Source organism: Ambystoma mexicanum, chromosome 4p (assembly GCF_040938575.1).
Source record: "Ambystoma mexicanum isolate Mex_15411 chromosome 4p, UKY_AmexF1_1, whole genome shotgun sequence".
Classification (NCBI taxonomy): Eukaryota; Metazoa; Chordata; class Amphibia; order Caudata; family Ambystomatidae; genus Ambystoma; species Ambystoma mexicanum.
The window spans coordinates 609,059,846-609,080,277 of record NC_090927.1 but is presented as its reverse complement, the minus strand read 5'-3'; the positions used below and the strand labels follow the sequence as shown (position 1 = coordinate 609,080,277).

Genomic DNA, 20,432 nt, shown 5'->3' with positions numbered 1-20,432 from the left:
GCTTCAATTAGTGCAGTTAGTTCTGCTGCTTGTGCAGAGTAATGGGATGGGAGGCGTTTTTGCACAATTGTTTCATAAGTATCTTCTTCCATGCGCACCACCGCCATCCCTACATGTTTCTCTCCTGTCTCTGGATTTATTGAGGCTGACCCATCTATAAAGTATCTCTCCTTCTGTCAGGGCATTTTCACTTGCTTTGGGAATGTCATCGCCCTCCCCCTCATATGTGCTACAATCGTGTTCCTGTATGTCTTCAGTTGTGCATGGCTCTGTAAGGTATGTGGTTGGGTTCACTGTTTTACATCTGATCATGTGTACATTTGGGCTGGATATGATTATTTCGTAAGCAGTTGCTCTCTGTGTTGTGATGGTTGATTTTGATCGTTCAAGGATTGCGAACAGTGAGTGTTCTGCATATAGTGTCAATGAGCATCCCATCACAATCGTGGCACTTTTTCAATAGCGAAGGCCTGTTCGCAAGCGAAGTGTCCCTGCATTACTGGATCTAGTGTTCCGCTGTAGTATGCTAATGGCTTGTTATGTTATGTTACTTTGCATTTATATAGCGCCTTATGTACCATTGGTATAGTCTCAAGGCGCTGGTAGGTTGAACGCCCTCGGGAACCGAAGTTCAAGTCAGTAGAGAGAGTATAAAGGCGTCAAAGATGCGTGTGCGCACCGTATATGTGTGCTGCAGGTGTAGCATTCATGTGGAGGCAGCTTCTTAGCATTAGGTGTGGTGGTTGAGGGTTGAGGAGTATGTGTTCGTTCTGGTCGGATTATCCAGATCGATTGAGGCTGCGTTAGGCCTGAGGAGAACGCCGGCTGGAGGGTGTAACCAGCAGTGTTTAGTTAGAGTGATGTGTAGTATGAGGAAGATGTTGGTATGAGAACAGCTATACCGAATGGTGTCATAGTATCGCTGTGTTCTAGTTGGGTGATGGTGTAAAAGAAGAGAGTAAGCGTGGTGATGTGATATGATGCGTATGAGATCGGATTATATCTACATACTTCCTAATTCGTCGCTCATGCGTTCGTTCGATCATGCATTCAACTGCACTAAGGAATCACCGGCTCTACTAGCTGGTACTTCGTCTGGTCTGCGCACACATACTTCTGATCTATACACAGGTGCCTGCTCTACATACACACACACACGTCTGCTCTACACACACACGCGTACATGTCTGTTCCACGTCAGCTCTATACACAAACACATATACGCGCGTCCGCTCTACACACACACATACGTCTGTTCTACACATACACGTCCGCTCTACACATACACGTCCGCTCTATACACACTCACACGTCCGCTCTATACACACAGATGTCCGCTCTATACATACACATGTTTGCTCTACACATACAGATATGTCTGCTCTACACACGCACACCCGTCCGCGCTACTTACACATACACGTCCGTTCTACATATACATACGTCCGCACTACACACTCCTGTTCACTTTACACACACTCCGGTTCGCTTTGCCCTAGTGATGTTTTCTGTGTCAATACTGCTGTCATCAGTGTTCCATTGCTGTGTGTAAACAAGAAAAATTCCCTTTCATAATCTGGATTTGCTAGGACTGGAGCGTCTGCAATGAGATCTTTTAATCGGGAAAATTGGGCGATCATGTGTCCATTTTATTGGGGCCCTGCTTTTTTGTGCCTCTTTCAGTGCTTGGAGCATTGGTCGTGTGTACGCTCCGTAATCAAGGATCCATGCTCGGCAATAGTTACATATGCCAAGACATTTCTGCATGTCCTTCACTGTTTTTAGTATGATAAGGTGTCGAATGGCAGCTGCTCTGTCTGGTAGTATTCTTTTTCCATCTTTAGATATATGCTGGCCGAGGTATACCACGTCTGCAAGGCAGTATTGTAATTTTCCTTTGTCCACCTTGTATCCCTTACCAGCCAATATGTTAAGCAGTGTTACTGAGTCTTTTCTGCACTCGTCTTCTGTCTTGCTGCAGACGAGTAGATGGTCTACGTACTGTATAATGGTGCTTCCTACATCTATGTTACTGATGTCTTCTCGTAGTACTCTATTGAAAATGCTTGGGCTTTCGCAATAACCCTGTGGGAGCCTGCGGTGTTCATATCTGTTGTTCCCTAATGTGAAGGCTGTAAGGTACTTTGACTCTGGGGCAAGTGGCACAGAGAAGAAGGCATTTTTTAAATCGATTACAGTAAAACAGTTTGTCTCTTTGGTATGCTGCACAATACTGATGCCGGGTTTTGGATGACGTCATTGAGTGGGCAGATATCTTGGATCATCCTCCACGCCCCTCCTTTTTCTTTCTTGATCGGAAAGATCGCTGTGTTACATGGGGAAGTTGATGGTACTATGATACCTTGACTCAGAAGTGCATTTATTGTTTCTCTGATACCTTCCTCTGCTTCTTTAGATATGGGATATTGTTTCACTCTGTGTGGGAGGGCACCTGGTTTTAGTTTTATCCTTATGGGAGTCACTTTGTGTAATAATCCCACATCGTGCGGCCCTGTAGTCCAAATTTCAGGGGCTACCTTTACCATGTCTTCCTCAAATATTGTTGGTGGGGTCTTTATGCTAGCCATGAGTGGGTTGTGTACTTCTCTGTACTGGATCATAATGTCACATGGTATACTTATTTCCATTATTATCTCTCCATCCCCCTCGTTGTCGGTGAACAATTCTTCATCAGTTATGTCTTTTAGCATTATGTTGGGCTCTATGCATAGCACAGTTCTCCACTCGCGTCCCTGCGTGTCCAGGCCTATGACCACAATGCGCCTGTTTGATACTTGGACTGCCTCAATGTCTATGGATGTAATTGTGCCTGGCACTACATCTGTTGGTGTGATTGGGCGGAATATGAAGTCTGATGGTATTCTCCACTCTTTGTGTGTTATTTCAGTTACTACTCGGGCGAACACCTGTATCCCATAGACAAACATGTCCATGTCAATTGGAATTCCTCGCACTGCAACTTCGTTCATGATCGTGCTTATCAGGAGTGCTCGTATTGGGCATACCCCTGGCGTCGAGCAAACTATCCCTCGTTCGGTGAAAGCTATTGTCATGTTCAATCTGCTGAGCAAGTCTCGTCCCAGCAGGTTGATTGGCGCGTCTTTGTGGTACAATAAGGGTGCGCGCACTGCCCCCCCCCCACTGTTATATCTAAATCTTTTGTGTAAGGAACTTTTAAAATTGCCCCAGAGAACCCCTGCGTTTCCAAATTCCTGCCAGAGAGCGGAAACCGCCCTTCCATTAAACACAATTTTTCTGCTCCAGAGTCTACCATAAAGATAAACTGCTTGTTTTCTATCTCTGCCGCCACTAGTGGTTCCTCATCTGCACATAGGGTGGTGGATAGGACTGGACACGCAAGTGCTCCCTGTGGGCTGTCCTATTCGTGTTATCGCTGCTGCCCCGTAGCTAAGAAAACGTTATCACCTACCACTCTTACACCTTGGAACGGCGCGGGTGCGCCGTTTGCAGCTGCTGCAAAAGGGTTATTGTTTACATTTCCTACCGAGTTCTGTCTTGCCATGAGCTGTGGTGCATTATGCTGTTGTGGTTGGTGCTGTTGCTGTTGTGGTTGGGCTGGCTGTCCCTGTTACATTTGGGGTTCATTGCAATACTGATTCTGTTGTCCCCCCCTCCCCATTGGAGCTCCATAAGGGCTACCCGGGTGTGGGCAGCCCCACCCTTGCTCACTGTTCATGGGCTGCTGCCCCTGGAAATACCCTGATGGCCGTTGTACAGTCCCGTGAATAATGTCCCCACCTCCCGCAGTTCCAACATGACCCCTGTTGTCCTCCTCTTGGTCCTTGCCCGCCATATCCTCTATTTCCCATTCCTCTGAACCCTCCCCTCTGCCCACGGTACCCACCTCTTCCTCAGGCCGGTCTGTCCTGCCACTGTGACCCTTGGCATGGCTGCTCCTCTCCGTTCCACTGTCCTTGATCCTCTCCTGCTCACAGCGCTGCTATCCCAATTGGCCTTCCTCCTGAGTTTTCCTCTCCCTCGTTCTCTCTATCTGCGGTTACACTGGCATTAATGGCGGCGACCTTTACAAACTTTGTACCAGTTTTGCTTCATCAGCTAACCTCCTTTGTGTAATCTCCTTTTCCTTCTCTTTGATCCTCATCCAATGGTGTACAATTATGCTCTGGATTTCAGGCCACCCCTTGGCTTCTATCCCAGCTATTTTGTCCAAGGCCTTCTGTACCTCTTTTGGCAGCCCCTTCTTGATGATAAAGTAGAACAAGGCCGTGGACTGATTCCACGCCGTTCAAGTTTCGCTTCGCCACAGGTCTTGCACCCGTAGTATGAATTGTGCAGGATCCTCGCTATCCTCCATTGTGCACTGCATCACTGAATGTAAATCTGGAATGTCTGGAAATGTGCGCTGCAATGCGTCCCATATTTGTGCTCCATCGTGACGGTCACAGCTCATTGCTACCCCGGGGAACCCTGCTCTTTCCCATATTGTGTCTGCTTGATCGCTGATACTAATGAGCTTTTCACATCACCTATCGGTAATGGCACTCCTGCTGTGTTTTTCTCAAATGCATGTATCCACTTACCCGCCCCTCCCGTCAGCAGGGGGAGGAGTTTCAATAGGTTGTTTTTGTCCATTTGGGCCCACGGAATATAGTTTGGCCTACCTGCCTCCTTATGTATCAGTGGTATCTGTAGTTTGTTTCTTTCCCGTTTTGTTGGCTATCCTTCTCTTTGTTCTACTTAACAGTATGTTCACTGTCTTAATCTGCCCTGCCATGATGGTGGTGCCGGTGTATCTGGATGACGACGGTTTGGCATTGGGGATCCTCTCGCGGCAGCTGCCTCTTCGTATTCATCTAAATCATCCCATACTTGCTCTATTTCTGATTCGTGCGTATTGTCATCCTCCCAATTTTCCTCGTGCACACTTCCTTGTCCTCCACCCTGGCCTTCACTTTGTCCTTCACCCTGGTCTTCACTTTGTTGGCTATCTGGAGAATCCGGGCATGTAATTCTTACTGGTTTGTTATTCAACTGAAACAGGAACTGTCCCGACCTCCATTCTTGTTCTCGCCCTTGCTGTGATGATGTCCCTTGTGATGGTGCTGATTGTCCTGCTTCTGCGGCTGCTGGGGTTGTGTTGCTTGCTGCCCTTACTGGGGGTGTAAGATCTACCACTGTCAGCGGGGGTGTCTTCCCTCCCCCTGGCAGCATTTGTCCTTTGTCGCATAGTGCTCTTAACCGTGTTATTTCCATTTGTGCGTGTGCTAGCTGGCGGTCCAAATCGCCTGTTAATTGTGCTAAGTTCACAGGAGGTGCACTCGTTGGACCGTACAGGCCCCCTTTGTCATATGGTGGTGGTGCAGGGGCTAATGGCCCGCACGGAGCAGTGGGGGTGGGCGGTATGTACAGGGGTTCACTAAACCCTACTGCTGGCCTGGTCATTAAGGGATAGATTTTCGTTACCTCGCTCTCAGCTGTAGTTGTTGAGCACTCGCCTTTTGGTGTCCCACTTACGTCTTCCGGTATTCTCTGTTTTTCTGTCATTCGGCTTGTACCTACCTCTGCCGTGGGGTTAATCTCCTCGAACATTCGCCACAGGTCTAATACTTCCCTTCGGTTCTGCAACTGTCTCCCTTTGTATCGCGCTAGCAAATGTGTTGACACTAGATCCAATACTCTTTTATCAAATGACCCTCCCTCCGGCCAAATCGGTGTAACACTGTCCCCTTTGATTTCAGTAATCCACTGTTCGTGATACTTCTGTATCCTGTCGCTATATAGTGGAAGGTGCTGGCAGATGTGTGCTAATGGTGTTACTCCCCCCCCCCATAGCGGTGTTTCCTTCCTTCCTTGTATGTTCTGGTACTTATGAGTCTCCTCCCACCCTTCACTCGGTATGCCGATCACAATGTGTAAGATACGTTTTTATCAATTCTAACAGTTATTGCATATCACATCTATTGTTTTTCTCTGAGAGGTGTTACCTGGTCACCTCTCACAATTTATTTCTTTGCGTATGAATCATTAATCAACAAATTATTTGCACTGCAATACTTTGACGTGTTACAACAAACCATATACATGAAGCAGACCGACAAACATATAACCATGCAACATGCACATGTGCTGCCTGCGCGCATTTGTTCTTCCCTTGCTCCCGTTACCACCCCCCTTTTTCTGCTCTTCCCTACTCTACTTACTATTTTCATTCACTCCTCACCTCTTTCACTTTTATTCTACCTCAAGATTTTCTTGCTTCCACGGAAAAAGAATATTCTAAACGACTCGGAGTCTACTAAATATACGAGACCCCTACTATTTTCTCTTTATCTCTATTCTGCACTTGATCGGGACAAATGTTACTTGGCGCCACCTTCTACCCCGTTCGGGCTAGGATACCACTTCTCTTCTTCTTCTCACTTTTCACAAAACCTAATGGCCTTATAAAGGATAGGTCAGAAAAGCCTCGCCGTCACTCACACAGACCCTATTCTTGGCTACCTTCTCTTGTTGCTAAAACCCCTCCGCCCATATTTTTCCCCCTTACCTTCCCTTGAGGTCGTCGCAACCGGCACTCCACGTGTTCAGTCAGGTACTCCGAGGGTCACCGCTCACGGCCGGACCCCGCTCAGGTCCGTCCCCCAACCAAGCCGTGGCCCGCCTCGGCGAGCAGATTTTTCGATCGGGTATTCGTCAACCGGGAACCCTTGACCCTTCTTCGTGGTGTGCACAGTCTGGTCAACCGTGGAGGCGATGGTTTTGCTGGGGGCGTCCTGGATCTCGCTGCCGTAGGGTGCAGGCCTCGAGGCACCGCTCTAAATCATGTTGCGGGGGTCACCAAAATGTTAGTGCCTACCCCGACTTATTACGTGCAATAAAAAATAAACCAATCACAAAAACCCCTGGCGGGGGGAATAAGGCACAAAGAACCGGCTGCGAGAGTTCAAGGTAGGATTTATTTCTAAGCTCAGAAATACTCCAAAGCACTCTCTGCATTATAATCATCAACATACATTTTTATAATGGTTAAAACAAATCTAACAAAAAACACTAAGTGGACCCAATTGGCCAGGCGGTGTGGTGCTGTAGGTGTGGGTGACATCTCTTCCTCCTGGTTGGCTGATCGGCTGACGAGATGATGGACGCCAGACATCTGTGTTTCACACGGGTGAAAGTCGGGTTGAGACGAGGCTTGGTCACTACCTAAGCTAACATGTTGCATTGCATATTTTCTAAATAACAAAGTATATAAACATTTTATGCTACTGTCACATTTCTACAAAAATTGCACATTGAACCTTATTGTCAATACACTTGGGTCATTCATGGCTTTAATTGGAGGCCTTGACCTTTATTATGCATTTATCAAAAGGGTTAGGATGTGTTTCACACAAATCTCAGGCTTTGAACTTTTGTTAGTATAAGAGAAAATATACTGTGGTAAAGTTCTAGGGTTAGTCGTGGGGGTGCTGGGTGGGCTTTGCAGTGCAGGCGAGGGTCTGGCACATGAAAGGGATACCTCGCCGGGGGCACAGGGTCTGGACGGCAATACGTTTCTTAGGCGGGGGTGCAGGGCAAGGGTACGTTTATGGAGATGAACGAGCAAAATGCTTAGCTCATGCTGGCTCTCAGGCTGATTCTCATGCGGGGCAGTGATCTCAGAGGAAGGATACTTGTATCATATTCATTAGTTGTTGCAAATGTCTTCAGCTTCAGCGTGAGAATGGGATCGCGGAGCTTTCCTTTGCGGAGTGGGAACAAGGGTGGGGGTCAGTCTTGTGTGCCTGTGTCCTTGGCTGCTGCAAGCGAAGGGGAGCTGAGCCTTGTTGTACTATCGCAGTGAGGCCTGGTTACCAAGATGGAGTCGGAAAGGGGGCACAAAAGATGGATGCCCCGTTCCTCTCAGTGGTCCCATCTATGCAGCTGTCAACTGTGGTTAACATTACATAAGGGCACGGTGCGAACCCACTACTGGAGGCACGTGGTCCAAACTTTGTACTGAGGAGCGTACGATGCGAGGGGCCTGGGGCCCCTCGGGCCCATACAGTGGGAAGAAGAGAGGAGCGGATTTACGTTGAGCGCATTTTACAAGTCGCATTACAGAAATACGAGATTTTCATACATTACTCCTCACCCCCTTACTTGCCTTTTGGAAATGGCGGCACACCTCTGAAGTGAAGGGAACTGGTGCTGCAGGGTCTTTTTTATTCTCCAAACTTTGTTTTGGATGCGTCACCCCCAATTCCATTATAGCCAACAAGGGTGCGTGGGACACCCCTGCTGTTCACTATAATGAAAACCGAATGGTTAAAATGTTCTGCATTTTTGACTGTACGTAATTTTGGTACAGCCGAAATCCGATTATATAAACCATTCAGTTTATTTATGATATTTTCGTGCAATGCCGAGAGAAGCAATATCAGCAGGCAGGAGGGTCTTATGCCAGTGGCATTCAGTTTTACGTAGATGGTTCAAGGGTATTTATTATAAATTTAGGGCTGCCCCTCTCTTCATCCCAGGGACTCCTTCCACTCTAGCCTGTGCTTGACAGGTATGCAACATGGTCACTAGAGATCAGTGACCCCTACTAACTAGAATCTGGCTGCCTAGGGGCTCGAGCCTACAGGCAACTGACTAATCTTTCCCGCTCTCTATGTGTAACCTGACTGGTGTCCCACAATAAAAATGATATAGCAACTGGTGTCTTTCAACCGCCCATGTCTCACTTGATCCTCTCTCGCTCTTGTACTCCTTAACCTGTTCTGTTTTTCCTTTCCCTTTCTTCTACTTTTTTCCCCTTCTCTTCCTCCCACTCTGTTCTGTCCCCCTCTATCTCCATCTGCCTTTTGCCTACTCCCATTTACCCTCACCTCTTCAAAACTAATTTCCACTCCCACCACTCCACTACTCTTTACTACCACTACTCATTACCCTCCACTCTCACTACCCTCCACTCCCCTCTTCACTGCTCTACCTTCTACATTACACACTCTCTCTCTCTCCTGCAATCACCCTAATTTCACTCTCCTCACTCCCTTACACTCCCGCTTAGTCTTTCACCTTATATGCACTCTCGCACACAAGTACCAGAAAACCTTGCACATGCTTTCTGCAAGTCTCTGACACACTCTGCTTCACCGTCCTTCAACCTGATCTCTCAGTCCGCTGCCTCCTCCTTTTACCTCACCGGAACAACCCACACTTTTGTCACTTCCTGTCCTTTTATATCCTCCTCCCCTCCCTTCCATTGGCTTTGCTGGTTCCATGTGCCAATATCTGCCTTGCACTCGCCCTGGAGCCGGGCTACAGAGATGGGAAACCTAAAGCACCCTTTAAGCCTTAACCCGTTTTTAATTTAATGTCCTTTCATAACCTTCATTCCAAAACATGTCATCGGGGTGTACCTACAAATATAATACATTATCTGTATACATCTCTTAAAACATGCAGTTATTAACCTAATTGGTTAATAAGAACTTCATCTGCCAATTAAATCAAATTGCAGTAGTAGCAGTAAGGCTCCCTGGTGAAACCCCCTGTTTAAATCACTTATAAACATGATATTTAACACACCATATTTAATTCATAGTTAAACAATCAATTTACAAAATTAAACTTGGTTTATAATGTTTGTTTTGGGTCACTGTGATCATAATGAAGTAAGTGCTGACAGCATATAGTTAAGTCCCTGATGAAGTATATTTGTTCCACAAGCATGGCGGAGCCGGCATCTTGTGGTGGTGCCCCGGCACAATAATTGTCCATTTCAAAGTTTGCCACGTAACAAAAGCATCCTGGTTTCCAGTCTGCAGCGGGCAGTGTTTAGCTGGCTCGTTCATCACTGTGTTTCTAACCGGTGGGATGTAAACTCACTCCTCTGCTGCAAAGACTTCTGGGATGGGATGCTTAGTTCTGAAACAGAAGAGAGAAAACACTGGCCAGCATAGGGTGAGGTTAGTATGGTATGATTGTATTACTCAACTGTAACCTCGCACATGTATCTGGGACAGAGACTCAGCTCTCCCAACTCCATGACCCTGCCTCTGTGGCAGGAATGGCTCTGGCAAACATCCTGATAGGTCTCCACACCCAGTTTGAAAGAGGTCCCCATACTGCCTTGTATTCGACCCTGTCACATTACACAGAGGAGTATGCAATAATGGGTCGTATCATATGTAACTTTTTCCTGCCACCACAATTGATGTAATTTGTGTATTAAGTTACAACTGAAAAGGCTTCTGAGTCCAGGGTTTAGCAGGTGACTTGGGGGTTCATTGCTTGTTTACTTGGGATGCAAGAGGCCAATCATCTCAGTTGTTCTCCCTTTGGCTTCGCTTTACGTCTGCTTCACGTCTCCCACATTGGTGGGAAATTTGTTATTTTCCGAATTGCAGGGTATCGGGGAAACCTTAATAGTGCTGTTTTGGGCACCCCTGATGTACTAGTGTTACTTAGTGGAGTTGGCGAGTCTGCAGCATCCCACTCCTTCTTACCATTGAAGTTTTGTTTATTTCCTAAAAAAGCAGTGAACAAAGCTTAAGATGGGAATTCAGTTAAATCTTATTTTTCAAAGCTGTTGACTATTTTTTATATTCTAAGGAGTATTATTTTCTTTTGCTTGTCCTCAACAAGTATCACCCTAAAGAAACAATGGTGAAGTGTTTGCACAACTACACCATTAATCGTTGGCACTTTTGAAATCTGACACTGGTGTGGTGTAGTTAGCCATTTTTTTTTGACCAACAAGTGTCCTCTACTAATGCCTCCAAAATCAGAGATTGTGCTCATCCCCCTGCAACTGAAATACAGACCTTAAGGCATGCTCACCGTTAATAGCACCATTCTTGCAGTGTTTCTTCTGTATGGCATTGATTGGTATTTTCAAATGTAAGTGTTCTGCATGCTACAACTGGAGCATTCCTCTGGATATTCGAATATACACAATGCTAGTCCTTATCGCGGAACATTGGAATGGGCAAGAGATTAGCCTCTGAGATTCATTGTATGATGCATTTGAAGAAAGGTCTGACAGACCAGTAGCTGTGTGGAAGTAATTTTGCAGATTTTTTAGAAGCAAATATACTGGTCAATGTGTTACAACTTTGTTGTATCACTGATTGGAGTTATATCCGTTAATCTCATGCTTTCAATTTGTTTCAGTCTTCAAATATTTGGCTGATAAATATCTTCAGCGTCTGAAGCAACAAAACACAGAAGAAACTGAAGCAGTTCATACAAGTAGCAACAAAATTGGTAGGTTGTTCCTTAGTTTAGAGGATTAGGAAAATGCAAAGAAAGACCTCCACCTTCAGAAGCTTATTTTCTTTTCGCCCAGTTCTGTTTTATTTTATTTAAACCAAACTACAAAAAAGCTGTAGAAAAGTTAATTCTGTTAAGGTTGGTGACAAACACAAAAATGTAATTCCAGTTATGTACTTCATGCTTCATGCCAGCACACAGGTAGTTTCTAAGCACACTCCAGGTTGCTCTGGATGGGAGTTTAGGCACAGATTGATGAAGGTTTTGGCCGATTGTCTAATGAGGAGCCAAGATTAAGAATATGGCTTTCTGGAACCCTGCTTAACAACTCTGCAACTAGACCATTTGAACACCCAACAAAAAAGACCTTCACTAGACGCACACTTCTATTCAAAGTAATAGATATTTATTTGGATTGCTGTGGTTACATGTCGTGACACTTTTGTGTAGGGTTGTCTTCCTGTTGCACATTTGGTGCTGTTAAATGGCATAGTAATTTAATAATCATGTGCTGGGATTGTCTGGATTAAGGTAAGAGGCACTCATTGAAGTGCTTGTGACCTGTCTATTGCTAAAGACAAATTTGCCAGCTCATTGCAAGAGTGCGAACAAACCACCTTTAGCACATTGATCAGGCTGGAGATTTTATACTCTGTTTTTTAGTGTATGTCCATGTCTAAACAGATCCATTATTGCCAACCGTTGCATAAATCTAGCCTCATATTACCTCTCTTCCATCTTCTCTTGAAAATATAGCCGAGACCAACACAGTTGGATGTGTAATTTGTCATGCTTTTTATTACAAGCACACACCATGGATACTGCAGTGTCTATCTCTTGAGTATTGATGCCAGGATATCCCATGACAGCATGTGTCAGCTTAACCAGAAATGTAATTGCCCTGTTCAATGGCAAATGTGGAGCAGAGAACTCTGCTTCAAACACATGCACATGTGTTGTTTTTAGGCACCCAATTAAAACTGTTCCAAGTCAAGTTGTCATGGGCTCTGCCATCTCACATAGCCTCGTTAGACACTTTCAACTCATACCTCTCTAAACCAAACCGCTCATCTGACTCCTGGGACTTTATAATTCCAGTAAGGTTTTTCACCAAATAGTACAGCAGCTCTGGTAGTGCTAACATTCTAATTGAAATTCTGCCAATTATGGAGACCTGCGGGATTAGATGGGGCTCAATTGTCTTCTTCAGCAGATAAAGGGCCTGGAGATGGGTAGATAAAAAACAGGTTTTACAGTCCCACTCAAAAGGAACTCCAAGTTCCTTCACAGCCATATTACATCTTGTCAAAGGACAGCTACCCCTCCAGGTTTGAATGTTGCTTGTCTGTTGATTGGCCAGGTTCCAGTATAAAGTTCTGATCCCAGAGGCTGAAGCAGTAGTCTCCCACTGGAGCTGAATCCAAAGAGGAGGATGAAGAAACACTGTCTGTAACTGTTTCCAGTGACTGGAGAGCCTGCTGTGTAACTGGAGCCTGCTGTCACCAGTCCTGATAAAACCTGCAAAACGAGCCATTCCTTGATGTGCTGCGACCTTGCTGGGCTGCAAACCGCCCATACTGTAAGTGATTTCAATCCGGCACACACCCAAGTCAAAGCCCAGCATGTAGTGCACAGCTGAAATCCTTATTTATTTTTGTCTAAAAGTTCAATATTCTGAACGATATACCACTCGTATCACACCCTTCTCCTGGAACCCCCCCAGTCACACTGAACCAGGAATCGGGCTAGTTTGCAAAGGTAAATATTTATTTATGTATTTAAAATGTAATCACAATATGTTTTAATAGATAAACAACAATCACCAATGGGGTGACAGAACATTGAATAATATCTTGAATACACGAGAAGTAAGTAATGAGCAAAACAAATGCAGCACAGAAAATAATACTTTTGTTTTGGTTCTGATCAGATAGCACTGTGGTTAGCAGTCCCCCCTGCAACACTCCTCAACCCCCCGATAGGCAATGTAAGGAGATAGGAAGAGATGGCAGGTATTCAGGAATAGCACAAATCAAACAGAATATCAGTCCCGCTTTCCCCCAGCAAACACAAGAGAAAAACGGAATTGACTTTCAGCTGTCAGACTGGCTTTCAAGATTGTCTTTAGAATGGACTGGGCAAAAACACCAAATATGGTCAGAAATACTGAAATTGTTATAAATTCCTATGGGAGCCGCTTTGAATAGTTGCGCACAAGCAATGATTTCGTCAGCAGAAAACAATTGAAATCTTAAGGTCCAAGTCGGAAGCAATTACAAGCTATTTTACACGTGTAAATCTTTCTGATTTTTAAAATTGCGGCAAACTTTTCATTGCGCGATATTCCCGATAATGTTGATAATTTCGTTTCTATCACAATAACTGAGGGAGTTATAGTGGTTTTAGTAAAGGTTGTTTTTGTAAAATGGGCGCGAGAATGGAAAACAGGAGTGCACTTTTGAAAATGACAAATGGGTTTGCTTACACTAGAGGATGACTATGAAGAAGCGTATGCCACACAGGAATATTACGGTCACTGGATCAGGGTGACCCACCTGATAAGGAAACTCGACTTCTTCAGATGAGAAAAGGGTCAGCGCAAAGATAATTCTAACAATACTGGTTCTGAAGGAAAGGTAGGATGGGTTGGATAGGGATACAACAATGCAAACATACTCGTAACAATACTGGTTCTGACTGAAAGATTGGATTGGTTTGAAATGGGGATAGGACTATGCAAAGTACATATGCTATGGGACACAGTCCTTCCTATTTATACTCGCAAGATAAGTTTTTAAATGGGACCGTCAGCTCTGGTCAGGATTGGGTCTGGTCTAGGCAAGACAGCACATCAAGCACAGGACTGAATCCTCAAGGCTGGTCACCGGATTGGCACAGGATCTGCTCTCCTAGTCTGTGGGTATTTGGAGCAGCTGGATGGTGAGTTCCTCAGGCACGCCTAGTGGTGGCAAGCCAGAGAATTATTTCTAGATACTGGTTCAAAAGGCCTTCTCGCACCACACAGCGCTTTACTGAGTGGAGAGAATAAATTTGAGGATTGGGGCCTTGCTGGAAATCAATAGTCTCTATTGCTGGCAGGAGATTTGGCATCTGGATCTGGATCTGGAAGAATATTAAAGCTGGATGTAGGAAGCTGGATCAGAGTGCTTCGCCGGAATCAGGAAAGTGGCTGGATCTGTCAGTCCCTATGTGTTGTCAGCTGTCTCTATTTATGCTAAAGAATGACATCACAAAGGGGGTGTCTGGGCCGGCTTAGCTAAGCTTGCCCCTGTGAGCTGGGATAGGACCAAACTTCATCTCAGCCTTGCAATTTGAGTGATTGGATCAAGGCTGGGTGATGTCAGGTTTTATGATTTGCTTTACAATCCTCAGAGACCTCCCTTTATCCACTGGCCTTAAAATCTGATTTTATATTAAATGTACATTTCTACATTGTGTGTGATTTGTATAAAGGTGACCAAAGATGCCATATTTTACATAGCAGCTATTCCTCAAAACCCTGCAGTAGTGGGATCTTGTCTCCCCTTTCTACAGAATTTTGCCCTTTTCGCTATGAACACACTTTCCAATTTTTCTGCAAATTTCCACAAGTGTGCGTGTTTAACATAGGGATATGCGTGTAAATTTTCACAATTCTAAAAGTAATACATTTTGCATGAAACCACATATCTTGCCGTTCCTGTCCAGAACATGTCACACAGTTCTGCCGCCTCTTCACACGTGCAGCCAGAAATTAAATTAACAACTATCATTTTTATATTTTTCACCACTTTGAATAACAAGTTGGAGTCTTTTTAAAACGTGTTCCTCATGTTTAGCAACAGATGGTCGCTTGGCTCCGCCTCTTTTTGTCTCCCTGCAGTCCAAGGAATCCCTCTCCTGGCTCCTTCCTTCCAGAGGCCATTTACGACCCCTTTCTCACTTCCAATTTCCTGGGCTGCAGCTTTGTCATTGTTCCTTTGCTCTCTGTAGACAAGATTCTTTCCCAACCTGCAATTAACACCTCCCTGTGAGTTTCTGCTGAGGGGAAGGCCCTCCTTCTGGGAGAAAAACCTGCTTTTCCAGTTCTTTGCAGCTTCAGCCAAGCCAATTAACTTTTAAATTTAGCAAAACCCACATCTGTTGCATCACATACAAATACATTTCTTTCTTGGCCTTAAAATCTGTGGAATCAAAAACACAACTAAAATCTGTATTCCTTTTTGACAACAATCCTGTTTGTTTGCTAATTCAGTAGACGTTTTAGTTTTAGGTCATTTTAAAGCTTTCTCAGTCCTCCTCTGACAGCTGTCATTCAGGCAACCCCGGGTACTGCACCCAGATTTTGGCATAGAGGCTGTCAGTTTTCAGACTTTGTATGTTTCACAATGTTTCATTTGATACATAGATTTTAGCACCAGGCAAGATTGTGAATGTTTAAAAGGGTTGTTTTATCGGCATTTTGGGGTTTTTGGCAACAAAGCAAATGTCATTTGTAGGCACATTTTGGGGTTTCATTTGCAAAGTGCTGCTTTTCTCTCTGCTCTGTTTGCTGGTTATGGAACCCACTGGCACATTTCTGCAGGGTGTGCTCCATTCCACTGCACAAGTACCATGGGTGGCAGGTTGTGCATCCCTCTTTTTGTGTACTGAAGCACACGTTTTTGTAGGTTTTTGGCGCGCACAAGGGTTTTGCCGCCATTGTTGCAGTTTCTTTCCCCACCACTGGCAGGGTGATGCCGCACAGCATATCGGAGTGGGTCAGTACATCCCACAATACCAAGGGACCTCGAGCCTGTGTGCAGTGCAATGTGCCGGAGGTACAATTCTCGCTGAAACTTTGCACGTTCCCTCGTGGTCCTCCAGAAGCAAGATTCGAGTCTTTGAAGTCCCTTCACCAGAATGCTAGACCAGATTAGAGAGGAGAACCGGATCACCGGTGAACCTTCTTTAGGCACCAGTAAAAGGGCGACAAAACTACAGAGCCGTTGGAAGCCTTTCCTGCTGACCGCTGCTGCAAATTCCCTGTCCGTGTCCTTTCTTCTGTCACACCGACCAAGAATCCAGGGACTGGGTCTTGTGCTTCTGTATCCTGAAAGCATCTGAGGATGACATCTCAGCTGAGGTACTGTGTTGGCTTGGGTAATACATAGATTAAGTCTTGTGTGAATTCTGTTTAGCTTTGGGGGTGATTCGTGTGTTTGGGAGTTCGCCCACACCGTTCGCCCAGGCCTAACGTTAACGCATCTAGGGTGTCTTCTATGAAGTCCCTGGACCCGTTTGCTAACCCTGAAGTCTGTACCTGTTGGAAGAGATATCCTCAGGAACTCTGCCTTTTCTGCATCCTGTGCCTATCCTGACCTGCCTGAAGTTGGCCACTAGACCACTAGCATCCCCCTTCTGCCCCTCAACTGCTTTAGTGCATTCCGGAAATAGTGCATGGAGTTATTGCTTACTTTAAACTGTGCTTCACTGAGCTGGAAAGTAACATTGGTAGAACTGTAATAGTTTAGTTCCATAAAGGTTTTGCTCAGCTTGTATAACTTGAGGTTATCCTGAATGTGTAGTGTGGGTTCTTATTTATCCATGAGTTGCTTGTTGCCCCTCTAAAAAGTATATGATTTAGTTACCTTTAAACTGTGTTTTCAAAAGTAATCTAAATGTAACTGTTTCCATTCTTTTTTTTAAATGTTTATTTTAAACCAAGGCAGGGAGTCAACAATACAGAATAAGCAGGCTTTGCAAGGCAAGTTCAAATGCAGGGAAAGTCCCCTCCAATCCCCCAACCACCTTCCCTCTTCAGCCCTTGATTAGAGACATCTCTTGTTAGTTTGTGTTCTTCGTCTACATAGATCGTATTCCCTTTTCAGGTAGTGTCCCGGTCCCCCAAGGCCCACCGGGCGTTGGTAGGCTTGTAAGTCAATGCTGGGAATTTCAGATCATGTTCCAATATTGGGGCCTGCGTGTTCTGAAAGCAGTGGAGGACTCCGGTCCTTGCCGCGGTTACCTTTTCCGCGATCAGGATATCCCATATTTTCCCCCACCACTGAGACATGAAGGGGCCCTCCGGGGCTTTCCAGGAGCGGGCTATCACAATGTTCCCGGCCAGGAGGCATTGTGTTAGTAGTTTGGCTCGGCTTCCGGGGTGCGGGTAGGTTCCAGGTATCGGGACCCCTAGGAGGATGGGTCCAGGCTCCAAGGGGAGGGCTGTTTGACTGATCTGTTCAATGGTGGTTAAGCATGACTTCCAGAATTGTTGTATTTTTGGACATGTCCACCACATGTGAAAAAAGGAGCCTGGTCTGCCGCACCCTTTCCAGCAGGTGGGATCTTGAGTGGTTCATATGATGAAGCCTGAGAGGGGAGTAGTACCAGCGCAGTAAAATTTTGTATGCGCACTCTCTGTTGGTGACGCAGGTGGAGGATGTGTGCGCTCGGGTCCAGATGTCCACCTAGGTCTGGTCCTCAACCGGGTGTCCCAGATCCGCTTCCCACTGGGCCATACATCAAGTTTTTGAAGTGAGGAAGTCCCCTAGGAATCGTTTGTATAGAGTGGAGATCCTGCCCTAGATTGGAAGATCCTTGAGGGTTAGCTCAAGGGGAGTGAGAGGGCGCGTGGCTGCTTGGAGAGTCTGCGGGTGGGAGCACCAGTGTCGAAGCTGAATGTATGTGAATCTGTCTCTTTCTTGGAGTTTGAACTTTTCTTTACATTGTTCAAACGTGCAAGGACGGTCTCCCACGTACAGCTGATCTAGGGTCTCAAGGCCTCCCGCAATCCAATTCCGGAAGTTCCGGGGGTCCGCTCCAGGTGAGAAGGTCGGGCTATGAAAGATTGGAGATAGCGGCCTTAGACCCCTCGGGATTCCCTTGTGTTTCAGCGCCCAGTCCCAGGAGTCTAGAGTGTGCTTGGTATGTGTAGGCATGATTGTTCCAATTCTACCCATCTGGGGCGGTTGGTAGATATTTGCCAGGCGCGGATATGTGCTAGTTGTGCCGCAACCTTATAGGATCGGAGGTTGGGAACCCCCAGTCCGCCCAGCCTCGCGTTGCCCAACATTGTTTTCGAGGGGATTCTGCCTTTCTTTCCTCTCCCGATGAATTGGAGCATTTTCCTCTGTAAGTCGCGAAGGGCGGGGCTTGAATTGCCACAGGGAGCGAAGAGCAGGCATAAAGAAATCTTGGGAGTAAGTTCATTTTACAGGCCGTTATGCGTCCCATCAGGGAGATTTCTTGGGTCGCCCAGCGTTTCAGGTCACCTTCTAGTTCTTTGAAGAGCCGGGGAAAGTTGGAATATGTCTTTCGGATTCGCGGGTATGTAGACCCCGAAGTAGGGAATCGCCCTTGCCTTCCATGTAATTGGGCACATCCGAACCAGTGCCTCCCGCTGCTCCGAGGAGAGGCCCCAACCCCAAGGCTACCGATTTAGTAAGGTTGATAGAGAAGCCAGTGACCTCTCCGTAGCTAGTTACTTCGGCCAAGGCATATTTTAGTGAGGAGCGGGGCTCAGATTGTAAGCAGCACGTCATCTGCATATAGGGCAATTTTATGTTGGGATAGGCCGACCTGGGGGCCCTTAATCTGGACATTCAGTCTGATTTTCTGGGCGAAGGGTTCCATAATGAGTGCGAATAGCAGCAGTAACAACGGACAGCCTTGCCTGGTGCCGCTGGTCAGGGGAATTGGGGCAGAGAGCGAGCCATTGATCCTTAGGAAGGTTTTTGGTGATTTATAGTTGGCCAGGTCCATCGCCCGGAACGCCGGCCCAAACCCGAAGGCCTCTAGGGTAAGGCTCACGAAGGACCAATCCACCCTATCGAACGCCTTGGTAGCGTCCAGGGCCATCAACACCAGCCCCTTAGAGCCCCTAGAGGCGAGGTCCACCAGGTCCAGGGTTCTGCGGCTGTTATCTGCCGCTGATCTGTTTAAAATAAAGCCTGCTTGGTCGGGGTGGATTACCTCGGGTAATATGCATGCTAGACGGTTAGCGAGGATTTTGGAGTACAGGTTAGCGTCAATGTTCAGGAGGGCTATTGGCCTGTAGGAAGCTGGGTCTCTCGGGTCCTTCCCTGGCTTGGGTAGGAGAACGGTGGTCGATTCCTCCATTGAGGGGGTCACTGTGCCCGGTTCGCTGAAGGAGTTGAAAAGCGTCACCAGGGGTGTGGGGGCCAGCTGGGGTTTGAAGAATTTATATAACCTAGGGGACAATCCGTCCGGGCCTGGGATTTAAGGGATTTAATCGCTTCCTCAACCTCCTCACCTGTGATCGGTGCTTCTAGATTCTCCTTAGTCGAGTCGTGTAGCCGGGGGAGGGCCGCTCCTTGTAGGTATTCTTCTTGTTTGGTCTGGTCTCGCGGTAGTGCCATCATGACCTGAACTAGGTGGTCCGCTGCTAGCTGTTGCTTTTTCGATTCCGCGTATTGAATCACTCCCTGTGGGTCCCGCAGCCCAATTATGGTGGTGTTGCGCTTTGCTTTAGCTAGCTTGGCCACAAGTATCTTGTTCGCCTTGTTGTTCTTCACATAGTAAAATTGTTTGGTTTTAGCCAGAAGCTGTGCTGTGTGTTCAGCATAGTGGGCTTCTCGTTTCTTCCTGGCAATGCGGATGGCTCGCTGTGTCTTGGGGGACCAGCCTTTTTTCTTATGCGTCTCTTACGCTGTTTTAAGTTCCTCTTCAAGGACCAGGCGCGTCTGTCGTCTATTTCGGTGGAATGCTACTCCTTGTGCAATCAAATCCCCCCCTGATCACTGCCTTCAGGGCATCCCAGGTGTTTTCAGGGGAGGGGTCTTCGGCTGGATTTTCCTTAAGGAAGTTTTTAATTGCTGTTGCAACCTTGTCCCTTAGTGGCATTTCGTTAAGGATGGGGTCATAGAGAGTCCATCTGCGTGGGGAGTTGGGCTTAGGTTCCTGTGCCCGAATCTCAAGTATCACCGGGGCGTGATCGGACAGGATCCGCGGCCCGATAGACACCTCGTTGGCATAGGCAAGCATCTGGGGGGATGTCAGGAGGAGGTCTATCCTTGAAAAGTTTCGGTGAACGTAGGAATAGGAGTAGTCTATTTCGGAGGCATGGAGCACTCGCCACGAGTCCACCACATCTAGAGATCTGAACAGGCGCAGAAGATGGAGTGCCTGAGTGAAGTCTCCGGGGGTGGGAGGATGAGATTTGTCTT

General features: G+C 46.4%; 1 protein-coding gene across 3 annotated transcripts in view; it reads left to right on the top strand.

Moving 5' to 3' along the window:
• Positions 1-20,432, top strand: part of RAB23 (RAB23, member RAS oncogene family) — a 318,320-nt gene that overhangs the window by 252,688 nt on the left and 45,200 nt on the right. For 2 of the 3 annotated variants that reach the window (XM_069606183.1, XM_069606184.1), the window contains exon 6: positions 11,164-11,256. The exons of the other annotated variant lie outside the window; for it this stretch is intronic. In XM_069606183.1, the coding sequence (XP_069462284.1) occupies positions 11,164-11,256 (93 nt within the window). The remainder of the gene's footprint in view (positions 1-11,163; positions 11,257-20,432) is intronic. 3 annotated transcript variants of the gene reach the window in all.